This window comes from Halichoerus grypus, unplaced genomic scaffold, assembly GCF_964656455.1.
Source record: "Halichoerus grypus unplaced genomic scaffold, mHalGry1.hap1.1 HAP1_SCAFFOLD_117, whole genome shotgun sequence".
Taxonomy (NCBI): Eukaryota; Metazoa; Chordata; class Mammalia; order Carnivora; family Phocidae; genus Halichoerus; species Halichoerus grypus.
Window position 1 is genome coordinate 32501 of NW_027555044.1, and position 22500 is coordinate 55000.

The following is a 22500-nucleotide window of genomic DNA, read 5'->3' on the forward strand; positions in this document are numbered from 1 at the left end:
ACAACACCGCGAGGGAGCGGCCGCGCGCGCGCTCGCTCGCACACGCACGCGGGAGCCCCACGCGCCGGACGCCGGCCAGGCCCGGCGGGACCCTCCCCCGACTCGGAGGGGGGAGGCGCAGGCCGCGGTAGGCAAAGAGCGGCGCTCGGCCCCACCGCGGGGCCGGCAAAATCAGACCCCCTCACAGAGAGGAAGAGCTCTGCCCAACACGCAACGGTAGTCACCCCGCGTCGGTGGCCACACTACACGCGCAGAGGAGGGGCGGCGGCTGGGGGGTTCCGGTACCCCAAGGCACCCTCTCGGATCGCTAGAGAAGGCTTTCTCACCGAGGGCGCATCGCCCCCACCCAAATCGTCCCCCCCGCCCGGCCGGGCCCCGCGGAACGGCGTTCCAAAGGCCTTACAAAGCCAAGGGCTCCGGGGGGCGGGCGGTGGGTTCACGCGGCAAGGGGACAGGCAAACAGGGCAATCCTGAGCGCTCGCGGCCGGGACCCCAGAAGGAGACCGCCTCCGCCCTGCCACACACGCCATGCTCACGTCACCGACCACCGGGAGCCTCGCGCCTCGGGCGAGGCAACGACAAACGGAGACAGGCACGGCATGCCGGGCAAAAAGGCAGCAGCCCCTCGGTTGGCCAAGCGCCATGGCGCTGGCTCGGCCCGCCGCAAGCGGCTCACACGCCCCACACCAAAGTCCAATCCCCACCACCAGCACAGCTTGTGGCAGGCGACGACGAGGCGCCCGCGTCCCACGGGGGGGCGGGGTGGGCCTCCCTTACCGACTCCACCACCCGCTCCTCGGACACGCCACCGACAGCGGTGGCCCGAGGGAGGGGGTCGCTGGGAACGGGAAACGACGCTACCGGCTCGGCTTCGGGCACCTGAGACGACCTGGAGCGCTCCAGGGGCACCACGGAGAGCCACGCGCAACGCGCTCAGCACGCCCAAGCGGGTGAGCAGCGCGGCGCCGGGACGGCCCTCCCCGTGGCGGGGAGGGCCGCGCACCACACGAAGCCAGGGGAGGCAAGCGAGAGTGTCTGCTGCGTCAGGGGACCCCGGTCCCGCGAGCGCCGTCAGGCAGAACACGGGAGGGCGGGGTCGGGCCGGAGCCTGCACACCCCCCCACACCCCCCACCTCACCGCCACGGCGGGCAGAGGTGAAGGAGCGAGGGGCCCGCGGGCAGAACGAGAAGAGCGGTCCCATTCGCCATGAACGTCCGTCCCTCGTCTGACGCGGCTTAGGCCCGGCCCGGGAGAGCACGAGAGCACCACATCGATCTGGCAAAACAGAAACCCCGAGAAGGTCCCGAGGAGGGGAGAGGCCGGTGAGGACAGCAACCCGACGGAGCCTGCTTCAGCCTCACCGACACCCCCTCGAAAACCCTAGGGCGGGAACAGCCGGACAACCCCAGAAACGAGAATGCCTGACACGCGGCACGGAGCCTTGCGGGATGGGGGGTTGTCACGACCGCAGCCGGGTGCCTGCAGAGTGAAGTGCGCGGGGTAAAGGACCCACGCGCCCCCTGCCCACACTGCCCTCGGGTGCTGGAGACCGGAGGCGGCACCAACGGCCTGGACCACCTGGAGGCACAGGAGCCGCCGCACAGGCCCACGCGGACGGCTCCAGCCAGCGGCGACAGAGCCGGGCTTGGCATCACGGTCAAGCCCGGAGCCCTGCCACACGCCCAGAGGCCCACCTCTCTTAAGGAGAGGATCACCACAACACAACGTGCCAGCACCTACCTGGCAGCAAAAAGCGCTCATTTCGGGTGAGAAAATAGCTGGCGCCGCCCGGCGGGGCCTAGCCACAGGTCACCGGGATCTCCTGGGACCGTGGCCCGGCCACGGGCCCCCAAGCACTATTCCATCACCCCCGGTTCCCCCCGGAGCCCCCAGGGCCATCTGGTCGACCCCGGGAACGTGGTGGCAGCCGGCAGCGAGTAGGGACTTGGCGGGAGTGGGGAGCGGCCCGGAGAGGTCCGGGTCCGGGTCCGGGTCCGGGTCCGGGTCCGGGTCCGGGTCCGCCTGTCGTCCCCATGTTGGGACTTAGAAATTCTCACCAAGTTCGACGGAGGCCCCTGCGGACGCCCTCCTCCCCGGGCCTCAGGACCGCCCCATGCCGGTCCCTGACTCCCGGCCGGGACTGAGGAAAGGGGGCGATACCGCGGAGGCGTCCCCCCGAAGGCCGGACCTCAACGGGAACCGCAGCCGGGCCCCTGGGGCGCTCGCGGCCCGACCCGACCCGGTCCGGTCCGGTCCCCACCTCCGCAGCGGGCCTCGGAAAACTTAGTGAGAATCTCGGGTCCGATGACCGGGACCCCACGCGTGCCCGCGGCCGGGCCCGTCGCGCCATCCACGGGCTTCCCCGCAAGGCTCAGGCCGGTCCCCAACCGCCCGAGCGTGACACGGAAGGCCCAACGACCGACGGGAGCCAGGGGCCGGATGGCGCCCGGGCGCCGGACGCAGCCTCTCCCATTTCCCCCCGCAACCCCGCGGGCGGAGGGGGGGGGGCACCGGCGGGTGCTGGTCGACCCGTCCAGGCGGCCCCCCAACGCGGCTCTCCGGGAGCGAGGCGGCGGCGCCACCACCACCCTACAAACCTGGAGGCTCAATCTCCCGCGAGCGGAGCGCGCGCCGACGGCCCGGAGACAGCGGGACGATCGCGCTAGCGTCGCCGGCCTCCTGGAACTCCGCCTCGGGAACCGCGGCCAAATACAATCCCTTGCCGACATCGCCGACGCTCCAGCGGGGAGACGCTATATAAAAGCGGACGCCAGGTGGCGCGAGACAACCGGCGCGAACAACAACGAGGCGGATCCGGATCGCGGGCCCGCCAAGGCGCACAGCCGGCCGCCCGGCCGCCCGATCTCGTCCCGGCCCGCTTCGGAGGGGCTGGCGGAGGGCGGAGGGCGGGCGGCCCCCGGGGCGGCGGCCTCGGGAGCTCCCGGCCGGCACAGGCGCGACTCCAGCAGCCCAGGGGAGACTTGGAAAACGCGTCCGGGCCGCTGCCGCCGGAAAGGGGGCCAACTGGCCACGGGACGCGCCCCGGGAGAAGCGGACACGAGCGGAAAATTCCCCGCACGGGCCTCCCACAGTGGCACACCTGCGGCGCCCGGGCTTCCGGGAGGACTTAAGACAAATTTCGGCGGGCAAGGACCGTAAAACCGACACCAGGCGAGTACTCCGACAACCACCACCGATGAACCTTCTACCTTCTATCATTTTAAGGGGAGGAGGAGGTCTCTCTGAAGCACACGAAGAAAGCTCAGGACAGCAAGGGGGGGGGGGGGGATTGACACACACACCGCCCCCAGAAAGCTGCAAACCGAATCCGTCTCTGCACGTACCACGATAACGCCCAAGGACAACAAACGGGGCGGGGGCGGGGGCGGGGGCGGGGGCGGGGGGCGGGGGCGGGCCGGGGGCGGGGGCGGGGGCGGGGGCGGGGGCGGGGGCGGGGGCGGGGGGAGGCGCGGAATGGGGAGGAAGGGAGTTAAAATAGCCGTTCACTCAATAAATCCAGTTCCGGGACATCCGTGCCGTCCAACACTAGTACGCGGCGGGCGGGGGAGGTGCTCTAGAAGAGCTAAATATTGATGATGATGATGATGATGATGAAGAAGAAGAAGAACTGTTCCGTGCTATTAAGGGTAAAAGAAAAACAAGGCGTAGAACTTCCTCTGACCCGTAAAGGAAAAAAAAGAAAAAAAAAAAAGGTTTGGGTTTTGTTTTTTGTTTCTTCGTTTTTTGTTTTTTCTTTTTTCCTTTTTCAACTAAACGCATTTCAGGGCACCTGACTGGCTCCGGTCGGAGGAGGCCCACGCGACTGCGACTCTTGATCTGCAGGGGTCGTGAGTTCCAGCACCACGCTGGATGATCACTCAAAAAGCTTTCAAAAACAAACACACAAACAACCGACACCGAGCAGCATTAACCATCAAAGATAGACACCTGTGACGACTAAGTCGTCAGAGGAAACCACGAACAGCAGTAGCAGAGGATAGGACACTAGAGGGCAACAGAGCCCCATCCATAGGTGCTATGGGCCCTTGAACGCTTTCTGTGTCCACTAGGGACCTCGAAAAAACTTCACTCCCCTATCCAGGGAGGAGAGGGGAGAAGCAACCTCCAGCAAGAATTCCTTCGATTAAAGGTAACTCTTACTACATTAAACTTCACCATTTCGGTGACAGATGTTGGCGGGGATGCGGAGAAAGGGGAACCCTCCTACACTGTTGGTGGGAATGCAAGCTGGTGCAGCCACTCTGGAAAACAGTATGGAGGTTCCTCAAAAAGTTGAAAATAGAGCTACCATATGATCCAGCAATTGCACTACTGGGTATTTACCCCAAAGATACAAAAGTAGGGACCCGAAAGGCTACGTGCACCCCGATGTTTATAGCAGCAATGTCCACAATAGCCAAACTGTGGAAAGAGCCAAGATGTCCATCAACAGATGAATGGATAAAGAAGATGTGGTATATATATGCAATGGAATATTATGCAGCCATCAAAAGGAATAAGATCTTGCCATTTGCAACGACGTGGATGGAACTGGAGGGTATTATGCTGAGCGAAATAAGTCAAAGAGAGAAAGACATGTATCATATGACCTCACTGATATGAGGAATTCTTAATCTCAGGAAACAAACTGAGGGTTGCTGGAGTGGGGGGTGGGGTGGGAGGGATGGGGTGACTGGGTGATGGACACTGGGGAGGGTATGTGTTCTGGTAAGCGCTGTGAATTGTGCAGGACTGTTGAATCTCAGATCTGTACCTCTGAAACAAATAATGCAATATATGTTAAGAAAGAAAAAAAGAAGAAGAAGAATGTAGCAGGAGGGGAAGAATGAAGGGGGGGAAATCGGAGGAGGAGAAGAACCATGAGAGACGATGGACTCTGAAAAACAAACTGGGGGTTCTAGAGGGGAGGGGGTTGGGAGGATGGGTTAGCCTGGTGATGGGTATTGAGGAGGGCACGTTCTGCATGGAGCACTGGGTGTTATGCACAAACAATGAATCATGGAACACTATATCTAAAACTAATGATGTAATGTATGGGGATTAACATAACAATAAAAAAAATTAAAAAAAAAAAAAAAACTTCACCATTTCGGGGCGCCTGGGGGGTGGCTCAGTCGTTAAGCGCCCGCCTTCGGCTCAGGTCACACGAGCCCAGGGTCCCGGGATCGAGCCCCACGTCGGGCTCCCTGCTCCGCGGGAGGCCTGCTTCTCCCTCTCCCACTCCCCCTGCCCGTGTTCTCTCTCTCTCTCTCTCTCTCTCTCTCTCTCTCTCTCTCTCTCGCTGTCTCTCTCTGTCAAATAAATAAATAAAATCTGGAAAAAAAAAAAATAAATAAATAAATAAAATAAACTTCACCATTTCAACATGGACCTTTAATGGTTTCCTTCCCAACCAAGCCTTTCTCCTTGCCTCCTCCTTACCCGCGTGAATCCCTGATCCCACTTCACAACATTCCCCCCGCACCCCCCCTCCCCACACACACACACCAGGCTGAAAACTGTTCTCCGTAAACCATAAATCCTGAGCATTAGGAAAGTACACGAGGAAGCACAGACGAGAGAGAAACCAAGCAAATAATGTGGCTCTGAAGGCTGGACATCGATCGAGTTGAGAGAATGGACCAGACATCACAAACGTGAAAAGAAGGTTTTCCTTTAAAGCTGATCTCTTCCTCAGTTGGCTAAACTACGTTCTTTACTGGTACGGCCTCAACTCAAGAGTGCGACGATCAAAAGGTTTCGCAGTAAACACTTCACGGGTGCATCTAATAAAAAAAAAAAAAAAAGGTCACGGGTGCAGGCTTCACATCGGTTTTTTTTTTTATTTTTTTTTATTGTTATGTTAATCCCCCTACATTACATCATTAGTTTTCGATATAGTGTTCCATGATTCATTGTTTGTGCATAACACCCAGTGCTCCATGCAGAACGTGCCCTCCTCAATACCCATCACCAGGCTAACCCATCCTCCCAACCCCCTCCCCTCTAGAACCCTCAGTTTGTTTTTCAGAGTCCATTGTCTCTCATGGTCACATCGGTTTTTCAAGTACACGTACTTCAGGGCACCTGGCTGGCTCGGTCGGAGGAGGCCCACGTGACCGCGACTCTTGATCTGCGGGGGTCGTGAGTTCCAGCACCGCACTGGATGGGTGTACAGATTACATAAACAAGCAGACAGGCAAAAGGAATTAGAATCGCTGTGGTGATTTCGAAGAAAACAAAACAAAACTCAGGAAATAAAGTCGTCGTCTCCCCCCCTCCCCCCCCACCCCCGGCCAGCCCCGTTTAATGCTTATGTATACAGGCGATAGAGACCCTGTGATGTTGGCAGACAAAAGAGACACGTCGACGGATGGAACGGAACAGATACCCAAACAGATAGGCCCAAGCCCGACAGAAGTTTGACAAATGCGCAAAGGCCATTCGAAGGAGGAAAGATGGCCCACCTCCCCACGAAATCACAGGACAGGCATCAGACATCCACAGACCCCACACGCAGGCAAGCAGGCAGACAAAGAAACAAGAAAGCTGGGGCGCCTGGCTGGCTCAATCCGTGAACCGTCTGCCTGCCTTCGGCTCAGGCCCCGAGCTCAGGGTCCCGGGATCCAGCCCCACGTCGGGCTCCCTGCTCCACGGAGAGTCTGCTTTCCTCTCTCTCTCTCTCTCCCTCTCTCTCTCTCTCTCTCTCTCTCTCTCTCTCTCTCTCTCTCCCCCTCCCTCCCTCCCCCCACCCCTTCTCTCAAATAAATACAAGTCTTTTAAAAAGAATAATTAAAAACAAAAAAAGGAAGAAAAGAACGTCACTCACTCCCCTTCTGGCATAGGGAGGACATCTTCCGGGGGGATGGGTGGGGGATGCTTCTGGGGAGAAAAGGGGGAGATTCAGTGAGTCAGCGCACCCTCCTTGCACCTGTGGTGGGGTGGTGGTTTGTGTGTTTCCTTGCTTGCTGCTGCTGCTAGTTTTTACAAGTGTCTATAGTTCAAAACAGTATGCTGGTTTCCTTTATATCTAAGTCTTATCTCGGGTTTGGGTTTTGATGGGAGGAGGGAGGGCCACCTTTTCTTCTGACATGGTGGAGAAGGAGAAGAGGGATGCAGGCCTGTGCATATTCTTTTCCGTCGTGGGGTGAGCAGAGGACTCGGATTCAGCTCTTGCCGGATGGGATCTAATTTCTGTGTAAACAATCAGGCAAAATATCAGGCGAACAGAGGGCGAGCAAAGGTTAGCAGAACATGGACAAGATTGGCTATGGGTGCTGGAGTTTCCAAAGCAAGGATTTCATCAGAGGCACGTGAATGTCAAAGATTTCCAGGGACCGTGTTTATGGATGACTTGGGGTGTAGGTCATTTCAAAGTTACGGTGCTACCACCCGGTTACTTGAGCATACTGTCTCCAGCTCACGGCTGCAGATGCGATATGGGGCTCCTCCAGGGATGGAATTGTGCCAGAGAAAGGGAGACAGCAGCCTGTAATGGAGCCTAAGGTGTGTGTAAGAGAGTGACTCTCTAAAGTGCCTTGAGGCAGAAGGAGACCAGCTAGCTTTGTCTTTGCTAGGTATTTGTGGCAATGGGGTGGGTGTGGGTGGTGGGTGTTGTTTGTTTATTTTCTGGATTCAGAGAAAGAACTCTTCAAGTGGAAGTATTTGCACAAGGGGTCTGGCAGGATGGGAGGGTGCAGGGGTCAGTCCATTTAACAAGATAACAGGAGAATCAGGCCTTTTATTTTTTATTTTTTTATTGTTATGTTAATCCCCATACATTACATCATTAGTTTTCGATATAGTGTTCCATGATTCATTGTTTGTGCATAACACCCAGTGCTCCATGCAGAACGTGCCCTCCTCAATACCCATCACCAGGCTAACCCATCCTCCCACCCCCCTCCCCTCTAGAACCCTCAGTTTGTTTTTCAGAGTCCATCGTCTCTCATGGTTCTTCTCCCCCTCTGATTTCCCCCCCTTCATTCTTCCCCTCCTGCTACATTCTTCTTCTTTTTTTCTTTCTTAACATATATTGCATTATTTGTTTCAGAGGTCCAGATCTGAGATTCAACAGTCTTGCACAATTCACAGCGCTCACCATAGCACATACCCTCCCCAGTGTCCATCACCCAGTCACCCCATCCCTCCCACCCCACCCCCCACTCCAGCAACCCTCAGTTTGTTTCCTGAGATTAAGAATTCCTCATATCAGTGAGGTCATAGGATACATGTCTTTCTCTGTTTGACTTATTTCGCTCAGCATAATACCCTCCAGTTCCATCCACGTCGTTGCAAATGGCAAGATCTCATTCCTTTTGATGGCTGCATAATATTCCATTGTATATATATACCACATCTTCTTTATCCATTCATCTGTTGATGGACATCTTGGCTCTTTCCACAGTTTGGCTATTGTGGACATTGCTGCTATAAACATCGGGGTGCACGTAGCCTTTCGGGTCCCTACTTTTGTATCTTTGGGGTAAATACCCAGTAGTGCAATTGCTGGATCATATGGTAGCTCTGTTTTCAACTTTTTGAGGAACCTCCATACTGTTTTCCAGAGTGGCTGCACCAGCTTGCATTCCCACCAACAGTGTAGGAGGGTTCCCCTTTCTCCACATCCCCGCCAACATCTGTCATTTCCTGACTTGTTAATTTTAGCCATTCTGACTGGTGTGAGGTGGTATCTCATTGAGGTTTTGATTTGGATTTCCCTGATGCCGAGCGATATTGAACACTTTTTCATGTGTCTGTTGGCCATTTGGATGTCTTCTTTGAAAAAATGTCTGTTCATGTCTTCTGCCCATTTAGAATCAGGCCTTTTAAGAACTAGGCAAAGAGAGGAGTTTAGCTTTGGTCATCACAGCACCTGGCACCTCAGCAGAAACAACAGAAGGTTCCCAGAATGAATTGAGTTGCAGGAGTCAGCGTGAGCAGACCCCACCACCCTCAGCCCTTAGCCCTCAGCGCCCCCCCACACACACACACACACAGGCACACACACCCGGGCAGGCAGCGGCTATAGTCCACGCCGAGCTCCAGATGTGGGTCCCGCCCCCCCCACCCCCACAGGGCTCCCCTGCCCACTTCTCAGCCAGAGATGTATATGGGAGGGTGGTCCCAGAACAAATCTCCCCTCATCCACAGAAACCTTGCCAACACTTTGACCACTTTGCCTGAGCTACCAACTCATCTGTACCCGTGCGTGATTTTTTTCCCTATGGGCCAGGGGCCTAGTTGCCAACTTAGGATGGACAGCCCCCCCCCCCCCCCACTGTTCCAATTCGACCAGAGAACTTCAGTTGGGGGGGGAGGATGGGGTGGGGCTGGGGCGGCTGATGGGACGTTCAGGGTGATCCATTCTAATGGGCCTCATTCAATCGCTTCATTCAAATGCAGAAAGCTTTCTGTTAAAGTCAGAGCCTGGAGCTTCCCTCCATTCAATGGCTTTCCTCAACTCCCCCTAACCCTTAGGCTGCAGCTTGCAAATTTCGGAGAGAGATAAGGAAGGGAGGGAGGGAGGGAGGGAGGGAGGGAGGAAGGAAAGGGAGGGAGGGAGGAGGGGAAGGGGAAAGAGGGTGTCTGAAGAGCTCACCTCATCTGGGGGCAAAAAGAGTCCCCTCCTTTTCCTAACCCAGGAAACTCCAGTAAACCCTTTGGGAATCATGAATGTGGGGGATGATGTCTTACTATAATGCCTTCCAGGGGTGGGTGTGCAGGTAGGAGGGTGTGGCATGGTGTGGCTGGCTGAGTCTGAGGAGGACCTTGAACACATGATGGTGGTATCTTAGCGGTCAGAGGCCAAACACAAGCATGGAGTGATAAGGGCTAAGGGCTAAGGGCTAAGGGAGGCCTGACAGGGACTGTTCTAACTCATCCACCGAGTTATGGGCCCAGCAAGCACACTCCTCTAAAGCAACATTAACAGTTTATTGATTGTTGGGGCGCCTGGGTGGCTCAGTCGTTAAGCATGTGCCTTCGGCTCAGGTCATGATCCCAGGGTCCTGGGATCGGGCCTCGCATCTGGCTCCCTGCTCCACGGGAAGCCCGCTTCTCCCTCTCCCACTCCCCCTGCTTGTGTTCCCTCTCTCGCTGTGTCTCTCTGTGTCAAATAAATAAATACAATCTTAAAAAAAAAAAAAAGTTTATTGATTATCCATCGACCTGTCCTCCCTCTCCCAACTGCTTCCCAAGGGAAATCCTCGGTCTCATTCCACATAGTCACTGGCTGTTTTCGCACACCACCTTCCTGTCCAGTAAGAGGAGGAAGGAAGATGGACAAACAGGAACCAGCCCCACAGATGGCACCTCTGCACAGAGGGGTGAATGTGAGTCTCATTGGGCCAATTGTGACTCTGAGCCGTGATCCCAGGGTTGTTTAAAATATGGAACAGAAGGGGAGCACCTGGGTGGCTCAGTCAGAACAGCACATGACTCTTGATCTCAGTCAGGGTCCTGAGTTCAAGCCCTACACTGGGACCACAGATGATGAAAAATGAATGAATGAATGAATGAATGAATGAATGAATTTTTAAAAATAAAGTATGTAATGTTTATCTCTTTAAAAAAAAAAAAATGGAATGGAGGGGCGCCTGGGTGGCTGCCGGTTTAGCATCTGCCTTCAGCTCAGGTCATGATCTCAGGGTACTGGGATCGAGCCCCACCCCTCTGGGGCTCCCTGCTCAATGGGGAGTCTTCTCCCTCTCCCTCTGCCCCTCCACCCACCCATGCGCACAAGCTCTCTGTCTCTCTCTCTCTCTCTCTCTCTCTCTCTGTTTCTCTCTCTGTCTCTCTGTGTGTGTCTCTCTCTCTGTCTCTCTGTCTCTCTCTCTCTCTCTCTCTCTCTCTGAAATAAATAAATAAAAACAAACAATCAAACTTCAAAAAGGAAAAGGGCAGGGACATTTATGATTATTCATGGCGAAAGATGGAGCACGTATATTCAGGAAACATATGTACCGTAGATTCCCATGTTTACTTCGGGGTGGAGACCTGACATGTGAATGAGGCAAAACTGAGTCCCTGATGTCAGGAGGTTATCTGAGGACAAGGAGAAGAGGCTGTGGGCATGCTCTGAGAGCTGGTACAACCTGGATGGGGTCTTAGGCTCCTTTTCTCAGGTAAGGAATCAGGACCTTGCTTGTTCATAGGCTGCAGCCATTATCAGTTGACCTTGAGTCCAGACTTCTGCAGAGACAGCCAGTATTTGGTAGCAGGGCCTGAAAAGACACAATAGCTGATTAGGGGGAAACAGTTCCCTGAAAAACAAGCTTTAAGCTTTCTGCTAGCATCAACCTCATTAACCTTATGGGGCACGGTTTCAATCCCCCCCCCCCCCCCCCCACCACCACCACCCACCACCAAGTTATGGTCATTCCTCAGTCTTAGGGAATTGGGATGATGATGGCTGTGGCTATTCTTCCATCTCCTCAGGGGAGGTAGGTTTTGGGCAAACAACAGTTTCTGTAAATCTTAGCTGTAACATGGCTATGTTCAGGGCTAAACAGAAGTTTTCAACCTACAGGTTAAAAGGGAATAAAAATAACAGGGAGTCAGACATGCTACATTTTTCCCTGTTAAAATTTCCCCTTGTCCATCCTGCATTCCATTTCTATGAAACATGGGCAGAGGTCTGCCTTCTTTATTTAACTGCTTCAAGCTGAATTAAGGTGCAGTGGAGGCTTTGGAATGGAAGGATCTGAGACAGTGCAGGTCGCAACTTTTGGTCCCTTGTGCTAAGGGAGGGGGTCTCAGAGATAGTTCCTTATCTGAGAACTTGGTTATTTTTCTACATGGTTTGGTACTACATGACACCATTGATTTTATCCCCAAGTGTAGTCTAAGGAATAGTAACAGTAGAGTCAAACCCAATTCTCTCATTCTCTCTCAAATTGATCTGATATCGGTGGGTATCCAAGAATACAGATCAGTAAATTAGTCTGAGCCCCTCCCCTGGGGGGGGGGGGGAGGTAGTGGTGGTGAAGGGCTTCTGGTAGCCAAGTAGCTTAGTGTTTGATTTTATTTACATGGGTTCTTTTTTCTTTCTTTTTTTTTCTTTTAAGATTTCTATTAAGTAATCTCTACACCCAATGTGGGGCTCGAACTCACAACCCCGAGATCTAGAGTCGCATGTTCTACCAGCTGAGCCAGCCAGGTGCCCCTATTTATATGGGTTCTTATTTTCCAAAGAGGAGTTAATACAGGTGCAGCAAGGTGGAATTAAGGATCATAGACTCTGCCTCATTCAGCAAGTGATCTCGTAGTTAATAAGAGGCATTTCTATGGAAACAAAAGGAAAACACTGGTTCATGGTTGGAACTAAGGGATACACCTGGCGTCTAAGTCCAGAGTGCTGCCAGTGAGAAGGTCTCTAGATGTCAGGCTTGAAGCATCCTCCAATAGAGTGGGAGTGGGCAGGGGCAATCTGACGGATTTTTCCGGTGTATAGTTCAAATGTCTCATTTTGAGTGACTCATAGAGCAACAGGCACAAAGATTGTCTATATATGAGTTATTGTGGTCATTTCCCTGAAATTTATTTCAAGTTGTCCAGCTTTCATTTGCCAGACTTCAGGAAAAAGGACAGTTTTAGTTCTTAATGATTGTAAGATAAGAGAATGGGAGAATGTTGGAAACCTTAGTTTGAAGAGTCACAGTCAGATACTCAAGGAAACCAGAAGGATCCAGGATCCAGTCCAGTTTTATAGGCAAACAACAAACGTTCAAAGATAATTACTCTAACACTCACAAAAGTGTGTCATTGAAATATAATCTTTCTCTCTAAAGTCACCTTCATTCCTGTCAAAGATAGCCAAATGAAGATTAATTTGTTTGTAAAACAAGTCCAGTTTTAACAAACTTGGCCCAATCATCTACGTAGGGACAGCAAGAATAGCAGTTGACCATATATGGGGTCTTTTTTCTCTTTTCTTTTTCCTTTCCTTCTTTTAAATCTGCTTTGATGGAGCTTTTTATAAGGAATTTTAGATTGATCCTTTAACTGCCTTTTTAAAGCCGAGAACCAAGCCAAATATTTGCCATCAGATTCGCCTGCAAGACTTGTAGATTTGGGTGAATTCCTCTCTTCTTTGAGGCCCTCCAAATTTCCTGAAGTTCCGGCATCTGCCAGGAGGTGGCACTCTTCACTCACCTGGTAAGGTTGAGGGGACCTCTGTAAGCAAGGTTATCAGGCCAACATTTCCAAGGGGCTTTATTGGCTCCATAAAGTCAATCTGACTTTCTTAAAGCAGTCTCATTATATCTGAGTCTACGCATGTGTCTCTTCGAGATGACATTCCAGGGGCACCTGGCTGGCTCAGTCGGTAGAGAGCACGACTCTTGATCTCAGGGTTGTGAGTTCGAGCCCCACGTTCAGTGTAGAGATTATTTAAAAAATAAAATCTCAGAGGAGCGCCTGGGTGGCTCAGTTGTCAAGCGTCCGTCTGCCTTCGGCTCAGGTCATGATCCCAGGGTCCTAGGATCGAGCCCCGCATCAGGCTCCCTGCTCCGCAGAAAGCCTGCTTCTCCCTCTCCCACTCCCCCTGCTTCTGTTCCCTCTCTCGCTGTGTCTCTCTCTGTCAAATACATAAATAAAATCTAAAACAAATAAACAAAAACTTTATGGGCACCTGGGTTGGCTCAGTCGGTTAGGCAGCTGCCTTTGGTCCAGGTCATGATCCCCAGGGTCCTGGGATTTTGAGCCCTGTGTCAGCAGGGAAACTGCTTCTCCCTCTCCCTCTGCCCCTCCCCGTGCTGGTGCTCTCTTGCTCGCTCTCTCTCTCTCTCGCTCTCTCTCTCTCAAATAAATAAATTCTTAAAAAAAAAAAATATTTGGGAATTTCATATAATTTTTGGAACAGTTGCAGCATAGCATTTACGCACATAATGTAATCTAAGAAGGCTTATCACTATTTGTTTGACAGTGCTTCCCATGTAACTTAACATACCAAATAGACTAGATTAATTAGTCAAGAGACTCTATTTAGGATTTGATTTTCTCAGCATCTGTTGAAAATGAATGAAGGAAGGAATGAACAGCCGGCCAGCCAGCCAGCCAGCCAGCCAGCCGGCCAAACCAACCGACCGACCGACCGACCGACCGACCGACCGACCGACCAACCAAGAAACATCTCAGAAGGTTTCAAGGCACGTGCCTACATAGGGTCACAGATCATTACAAAACTTAAAACTTTATTATCTGTTTCACCAAGGTGCCCACAGGAGATTCTACAGAAGGTTATACAGTTAGCAAAATTGAGCTCCTTTAATATTGAGAAGTTTTCGTTTTCTTACATAATTAAAGACCTGATAAAAATGAATATAGAAACCTTGTTTTCCTGGGCAGGTGAAGAAAATTTTTTCTTCTTTTTTAAAATTCCTTCCTTCCTTCCTTCCTTCCTTCCTTCCTTCCTTCCTTCCTTCCTTCCTTCCCTCCCTCCCTCCCTCCCTCCCTCCCTCCCTCTCTCTCTCTCTCTCTCTCTCTCTCTCTCTCCCTTTCTTTCAGATTTTATCAATTTATTTGACATGGAGGGTGGTGGGGGCAGGGAGCAAGCACAAGCAGCACCAGGAGAGGGGCAGAGGGAGAAGCAGACTCCCCGCTGAGCAGGGAGCCCGATGTAGGTCTCTGGGGCTCGATCCCAGGACCCTGGGATCACAACCGACCAAAGCCGCTTAACCGACTGCGCCACCCGGGTTCCCCTTGTCTACAATTTCTTATCAAAAGTACACTAACAGGGGCGCCTGGGTGGCTCAGTCGTTAAGCGTCTGCCTTTGGCTCAGGTCATGATCCCAGGGTCTTGGGATCGAGCCCTGCATCGGGCTCCCTGCTCAGCGGGAAGCCTGCTTCTCCCTCTGCCACTCCCCCTGCTTGTGTTCCCTCTCTCGCTGTGTCTCTCTCTGTCAAATAAATAAATACAATCTTAAAAAAGAAAAAAAAAGAGTACACTAACAATCCAAGAAAACCTTGTCATTTTAACATAGAAAACCCAAATCTCAATCTTATACCAGTGTGCTTTTCAAACTGCCTTCTCCCAATCTTAGTCAGTCCTGACCATGCATAAAATTCCTTTTCAAAAATTCTCCTTCACAAACCCCTTCCACAATTTCCTTTTTCATTCAGACTCGGTCTTAAAGTTTTCTTTCTTTAGATATCCAGTCCCATTTCAGTACAGCATTACTTTCTTTTCCCTCAACAAAAAAATGTTTTCTCATTTCTTGTACCTCTTTTACACGTCTCCTACCTTCTCACACACGGAGTTGTTTTTGTTATCATTTTGTAGCAGTCCCAATTCCATGTGGCAGAATTTTAATTCTTAGAAATCTCAGTCTCTGGTGAAACGTTAGTAGTAACCAGTGGCGCACTCTCTATTACACCAGAATTCTTTAGATTGGCAAACGTATGAATATATTTCATAAATTTTATTTTTATTTATTTTTTTAAGATTTTATTTATTTGACAGAGAGAGACACAGCGAGAGAGGGAACACAAGCAGGGGAAGGGACAGAGGGAGAAGAAGGTTCCCCAATGAACAGGGAGCCCGATGTGGGGCTCGATTCCAGGACCCTGGGATCATGACCTGAGCCGAAGGCAGACGCTGAACGACTGAGCCACCCAGGCACCCAAAAGTGGTTTGTTTGTTTGTTTTTATAAAGGTGATGGAGAGGTATATTTTGATAACCACAAAGACAGGCTCACTGTTGTGACGGGAGCGTGGCACATTCCACTGCCCACCCAACGGCTTGTAACGCAGGGAGAACCGAATCCAAGTGCTTTTATGACAGAAAGAGAGAGAGAGAGAGAGAGAGAGAGAGAGAGAGAGAGAGAGAGAGAGAGAAGGAAAGAAAGAAAGAGAGAGAGAAAGAAAGAAAGAAAGAAAGAAAAGAAAAGAAAAGAAAAGAGAAGAAAAGAAAAGAGAAAAGAAAAGAAAAAAGCAAAGCAAAGCAAAGCTGATTATTTGTATTATGTGTGACACTGATAACTCCAAAACCACGTCTTTTTAAAATAAACCAACAGGGGCGCCTGGGTGGCTCAGTTGGTTAAGCGACTGCCTTCGGCTCAGGTCATAATCCTGGAGTCCCGGGATCGAGTCCCGCATCGGGCTCCCTGCTCAGTGGGGGGTCTGCTTCTCCCTCTGATCCTCTTCCCTCTCATGCTCTCTGTCTCTCATTCTCTCTCTCTCAAATAAATAATAAAATCTTAAAAATAAATAAATAAATAAAATAAAATAAAATAAATCAACAACCTTGAAATTGGCTTTAACGCCAAAGAAGTTGCACCTGCGTCCACTAAAAAGTCAATCGATTGTTTCCCCCCTATCAGGCTCCTGTGGGGAAAGTCTGAAGCGGGCGGTCTAAGACCAGGGGAGCCCTCGGGCCCCTTCCTGCTAGTTTGGGAGGTGCTCCAATTTAAACCTCCTAAGGAGGTGGCCCAAGGGCTTGGGGTGTTTTTTGCTCCTTGATAAGGGGGTGGGGGGGAGGAGGAGGAGGAGAAGGGGGAGCCCATGGCACTGAGGGGGGGGCGGGGAGGGGGGAAAGGGCGGCTGAGACGGCGGCAGGGGAGTAGAGCGCTCCAGGCACACACACCAGTGGTGCAGAAACGGGGCAGGGGAGGCGGCAAGGGGGCCATTGGCAAGGCCCAGGGCAGATTTACATTTACAGTTTGGGACGAACCTTTTCTTTTTTTCCTTTTCCGCCTCCGCCTCCGCCCCCGCCCCTTTCTTCATCTCGTTCTGCTAAATAGGCTTTGTCTGTGGTGGCTTTTCAGCCCTCCGGAAGCCAGTGGGTTGGGCATCGGTTCTGGTGCCTGTACTTGGGGAGGAGGAGGAGTGGGTTTCAGATTTCCAGCATCGGCCTGTCTTCCTCCTCTTCTTCATTATTTTGACTGTTGGGAAGTGGGAGTCAGGTCAGGTGTGTTAAATTTTTGTCTATCTCTGGACCGTCCCTCGGGTCCCTTCCCTTGAGGCATCTTTATTGTGGAGTGACATAAGAGTCTGAATGTAGGGAATTTCATCCCAGAGCATGTGAGCTTGAAAAACTTCTGGGTTTATTCTTTTTTTTTTTTTTTTTTTTTTTAATTTTTTTATTGTTATGTTAATCCCCATACGTTACATCATTAGTTTTCGATATAGTGTTCCATGATTCATTGTTTGTGCATAACACCCAGTGCTCCATGCAGAACGTGCCCTCCTCAATACCCATCACCAGGCTAACCCATCCACCCACCCCCCTCCCCTCTAGAACCCTCAGTTTGTTTTTCAGAGTCCATCGTCTCTCATGGTTCGTCTCCCCCTCCGATTTCCCCCCCTTCATTCTTCCCCTCCTGCTACATTCTTCTTCTTTTTTTCTTTCTTAACATCTATTGCATTATTTGTTTCAGAGGTCCAGATCTGAGATTCAACAGTCTTGCACAATTCACAGCGCTTACCAGAACACATACCCTCCCCAGTGTCCATCACCCAGTCACCCCATCCCTCCCACCCCACCCCCCACTCCAGCAACTCTGGGTTTATTCTTATCTGAGTTTTACCATGCCCGATTTTTACAAGCACCTGCCTCTAAACTCTTTAAATAGGGGCACCTGTGTGGCTCAGGCGGTTAAGTGTCTGCCTTGCGTTCACGTCATGATCCTGGGGTCCTGGGATGGAGCCCCACATCCGGCTCCCTGCTCCGCGGGGAGTCTGCTTCTCCCTCTCCCAATGCCCCCCACCCCACCCCCAGCTCCTGTGCTCTCTCACTCGCTTTCTTTCAAAGAAATAAATAGAATCTTTAATAAAAATAAAACTCGGGGCACCTGGATGGCTCAGTGGTTATGTGTCTGCCTTTGGCTCAGGTCATGATCCCAGGGTCCTGGGATCGAGCCCCCGCATCGGGCTCCCTGCTCAATGGGAAGCCTGCTTCTCCCTCTCCCACTCCGCCTGCTGGTGTTTCCTCTCTCGCTGTGTCTCTATCTGTCAAATACATAAATAAAATCTTAAAAAAAATGAATTAAATAAAATAATAAAAATAAAACTCATTAAATAGAGCTCCTTTACAAATGGATGTTAGCAATAGCAGCCGGAGGTAGAGGAAATTCCTCACATGTGTAACACATACGGACACACAGACACAAACAAGATGCAAACAAATTTTAGCCTTTGTTTCAGTCTTATTTGTGGAGAGGACATGAATGGAGAGGACATGAAAGACCCAATGTTCAAATCTCCCCCTTTTATTAAAACAAATCCAACTGCGAGGCAGCATTACCGAGTACAGATCCCATCCATCAGTTGTTTTCCATTTCCAATGGAAACAGGGTCGGTTTTGTGCAAAGATACCAAAAGCTGCAGCAACAAACCAACCAAATGAAGACCAGAGCATCTCCCTGAGTGTTGGTTCCTCCCCAAAAGTCGGGACTTCACTGAGGGAACCAAAGAGCTTCCTAGTTTCTGATCACCTGGTCTCATAGCAGGCTTTCTCTAATTGTGTACACAATTCAGACATGTCAAAATAACCCCACTTGGGCCATCTGAGACTCGTGTTATCGTGAAATGTTTCCCATGCAAGTAAGCACTTGCAAGTATAGGCTCCCTGTGCATTGTACATGTAGCCTGCAGGTGTTTCTTGTGAGGGTGGGCAGTTGTTTCCTCAACATTTGGTGCAGGGTTATACAGGGTTTTGGTTTGTTTTGTTGGTTTGGTTTTCTGCACACGTGTGTGTGTGTGTGTGTGTGTGTGTGTGTGTGTGTGTGTTTTGGGGCGCACACAGACACACAGACACACACGAAACCTGTTTGTTCTCTCCCTAGGCTACAAAAAGCTCAGGGGCGCCTGGCTGGCTCTCTACCAGCAGCACGCTGCTGACTCTTGATCTCAAGAGTCCTGAGTTCCAGCCCCACGTTGGGCGTAGAGACTCCTTCCACAACAGCAAAAAATAATACCGAAAAGCTCGAAAAACGCCTGGGCCCCGGGCAGGATGTCTATGCCAACCAGACCTCCATGAAAAACACTTTGTACGGCGACAGAAGGACAGAGGCAGCATCCTACCCCCAACCCCACAGCCTGCCTCCTTTCCGGCCAAATGGCCAGCATCTGGGAACGGCTTTGAAACATTCTCAGTCAATGACTTGGGCCTGCCTGTTGGGAAGAGCGCTATGCTGTTCATTTCCCTCCTGGGTGAGCCTAGGAGGGTGAAGCGGCGGTAGCTCTCAGTGGGGGAGGGGGCGCCACGCGATCCAAGACACAGGACCAGTGTGGGAGCATGAGATCTGTATGGCCCCGAGGGGTACAGGGTAGCCTGTGAATCCTTTTCCAAAGAAAAGCGGCAACATGAGACCGTGCAACACACCTTTCCACACCATCTGCTGATGATGCTACTAGGACTTCTGTCCTCAGAGATGACACTATTTTACCACCGCCTAAAGTTTTGTTCTGTTCTTTTATTTTTTTTGTTATGTTAATCCCCATACATTCCATCATTCGTTTTGGATGTAGTGTTCCATGATTCATTGTTTGTGCATAACACCCAGTGCTCCATGCAGAACGTGCCCTCCTCAATACCCATCACCAGGCTAACCCATGCTCCCACCCCCCTCCCCTCTAGAACCCTCAGTTTGTTTTTCAGAGTCCATCGTCTCTCATGGTTCGTCTCCCCCTCCGATTCCCCCCCGTTCATTCTCCCCCTCCTGCTATCTTCTTTTTTTTTTTTTTTCTTAACATCTATTGCATTATTTGTTTCAGAGGTCCAGATCTGAGATTCAACAGTCTTGCACAATTCACAGCGCTTACCAGAGCACATACCCTCCCCCGTGTCTATCACCCAGTCACCCCATCCCTCCCACCCCACCCCCCACTCCAGCAACCCTCAGTTTGTTTCCTGAGATTAAGAATTCCTCATATCGGTGAGGTCATAGGATACATGTCTTTCTCTGTTCGACATACTTCGCTCAGCATAATACCCTCCAGTTCCATCCACGTCGTTGCACATGGCAAGATCTCATTCCTTTCGATGGCTGCATAATATTCCATTGTATATATATACCACATCTTCTTTATCCATTCATCTGTCGATGGACATCTTGGCTCTTTCCACAGTTTGGCTATTGTGGACATGGCTGCTGTAAACATCGGGGTGCACATACCCCTTCGGATCCCTACATTTGTATCTTTAGGGTAAATACCCAGTAGCCACGGCCTAAAGTTTTAAGAGAAGGGGTCGGGGGACTCGGTAGCACGGGAAAATCATTCCGTCGTCCCACTCATCTTAATGGCTCCTCGTGGGAAACGAGGACGCCATACCAAGGAGCAGAGCACCGATCCATGGAAACACATGGGTGAGCCCCAAAAACATGACACTAAGTAAAAGGAACCCGACAGCCAGGGTGACATAATGCCTCGGGGTTCCACGGGTATGAAAAAGCCAGCCGAGGGCGCCTAGGTGGCTCAGTCGTTAAGCGTCCGCCTTCGGCTCAGGTCATGATCCCGGGGTCCTGGGATCGAGCCCCGCATCGGGCTCCCTGCTCCGCGGGAAGCCTGCTTCTCCCTCTCCCACTCCCCCTGCTTGTGTCCCCTCTCTCGCTGTGTCTCTCTCTGTCAAATAAATAAATAAAATTAAAAAAAAAAAAAAAACCACCCAAGAAGAACAACAACAACAACAACAACAACAACAACAACAACAACAACAACAAAAGAAAAAGCCAGCCGAAATAGCCCCATCCTAAAGGGAGGGAGCGAGCAAGCAGATCGGAGGCTGTTGGGGGAGAACAGTGAAGAGAGCCAGGGTGAGGGTGAGGGTGAGGGTGAGCGTGACGGTGGGTGGGGGCGAGGCGCGGACAGGAAGGGGGGAGGGGTAGTAGAGGTGTTTATTTCTTTTGGCGGTGATGGAAATGTTCTGGAAATTGCAGTGAGGGTTGTGCAGCTTTGTGAGCCACCTTAAAAAAAAAAAAGAAGGCCACCAAATGGCACACGTTTAAGAGTATGCAAAATATGGCATGCGAATTGTATCTCCACTTCGAAAATCTGTGACGAAACAATGTAATGGACATAGGGAAGGAGGGAGGGAAGGAGGGAGGGAGGGAGGGATGGACGGGACCCTCACCCTGGCTCTCTTCACCGTTCGATCCATCGATCCATCGACCGATCGATCCATCCATCCATCCATCCATCCATCCATCCATCCATCTATGCATGCCATGCATGCAGTCTGTCGGTTCATGTAGACATCAAAGGGGGGGAGGAGGGGAAGGGGGGAAGGGGGGAAGGGGGGAAGGGGGAGGGGGGAGGGGAAGGGGGAGGAGGGCGTGCATGATACTGGGCATGGTTTTTATTCTGAGTGCTTTTATTTGTTCCCCAAACTAATCACCTCTGTGGAGATAAACAAAAGATCACCCACACGAGAACGGGAATCCTTTCTTGAGGGCAAGAGAGTCTGCGGTCGGCCACCACCGCCTGGGTCTGGCAGAGACGCCAAGCAAACGCAGGCCAGGCGGAGGAGTGGAAAAGCTTTCTGGTGACAAAAGGGGAAGGTCCGATGAGAGGTTGTTGGGGGTGGGGGAGCAGGACAGGAGCTGACTAGAAGAGGAGTGTCCTAGGTCATTTCAGGGAAAGAGAAACTTGATTTCCGTCCGTGGGTCCATCGATCTCATTCTCTGGATCTAGCTCTATGGAGAATCTCAAGGTTTTAAGTTTGTTGAATTGATGATGTCGAAGGCGCTTAGGGAAGAACAGAGGTTCCCATCTCCGAAATGATCCTCAAAAATCATTGAGGATCATTTCCATCCTACTTCCATCCGCCTCTGGACTGCCTCCCGAAACCCACGCTCTAGCCACACCCCGCCTCCCACCCTTCCCCCCTCGCCCCGCCTCGCCCCGCCTCGCCCCGCCTCGCCGCTGGGCCTTTCTCCAGCTTCTTCCCCGCCCGCCCCATTCTCCCCCCCCCCCCCCCCAACCTCGCAGCACCCATCCCGATTCCTCCCAAACCCTCCCCACCAGTGGCTGGACCTCTCTGGTCGACCTCTTTTGGGCACTAGAAAAGCCACGAGCGGTCGGGCGGGCGGCACCCGAAAAACGGCAGTGCAGTGAATCAGTGAGTCTGGGTGTGACGAATAGGGGGTCGCAGGGTGCCTGGGACGCAGCGCCTGCCTTTCTGGTGCACGGCCTGGTCCCGATCCACCTGGGAGAGTAGCGCTTCCCGCCTCAGGGCGCGCCGTTAGCCAAAGAGGGGCCTCTGGGGATCTTTCTCCTACCGCCCCTAGGGTGGGGACATCTGCACACGGCTAGGGGACGTGCTCCTCACGCACGCGCCTTCCGACCCACCCAGGCTGCACCGGTTCCGGCTCCGGACAAGGGCGCTCTTGGAAATGCGTGAGGCACCCTGGCGCCCGCAGCCCAACGACCCGGGACACGGGACGGTGAGAACGGCCCCCGATCGGATGTAGAAATGTCCGCAAAGCGAAACCCGCCGTTCCTGCGTCATCTTCGTCTAACCGGACACCGTCGGTGCGTGGAGAAACTTTGAGCGTTT

General features: G+C 52.1%; 2 protein-coding genes across 2 annotated transcripts in view; both read right to left on the bottom strand.

Moving 5' to 3' along the window:
• Window positions 1-3408, bottom strand: part of LOC144380724 (uncharacterized) — a 22846-nt gene extending 19438 nt beyond the window's left edge. The window contains exon 1 of the mRNA XM_078065554.1: window positions 2599-3408. Within this exon, the coding sequence (XP_077921680.1) occupies window positions 2599-3220 (622 nt within the window). The 5' untranslated portion in view covers window positions 3221-3408. The remainder of the gene's footprint in view (window positions 1-2598) is intronic.
• Window positions 3409-21911: 18503 nt separating this feature from the next.
• Window positions 21912-22500, bottom strand: part of LOC144380725 (uncharacterized) — a 17589-nt gene continuing 17000 nt past the window's right edge. The window contains exon 2 of the mRNA XM_078065555.1: window positions 21912-22500. This exon is cut by the window's right edge and continues 66 nt beyond it. Within this exon, the coding sequence (XP_077921681.1) occupies window positions 22253-22500 (248 nt within the window). The 3' untranslated portion in view covers window positions 21912-22252.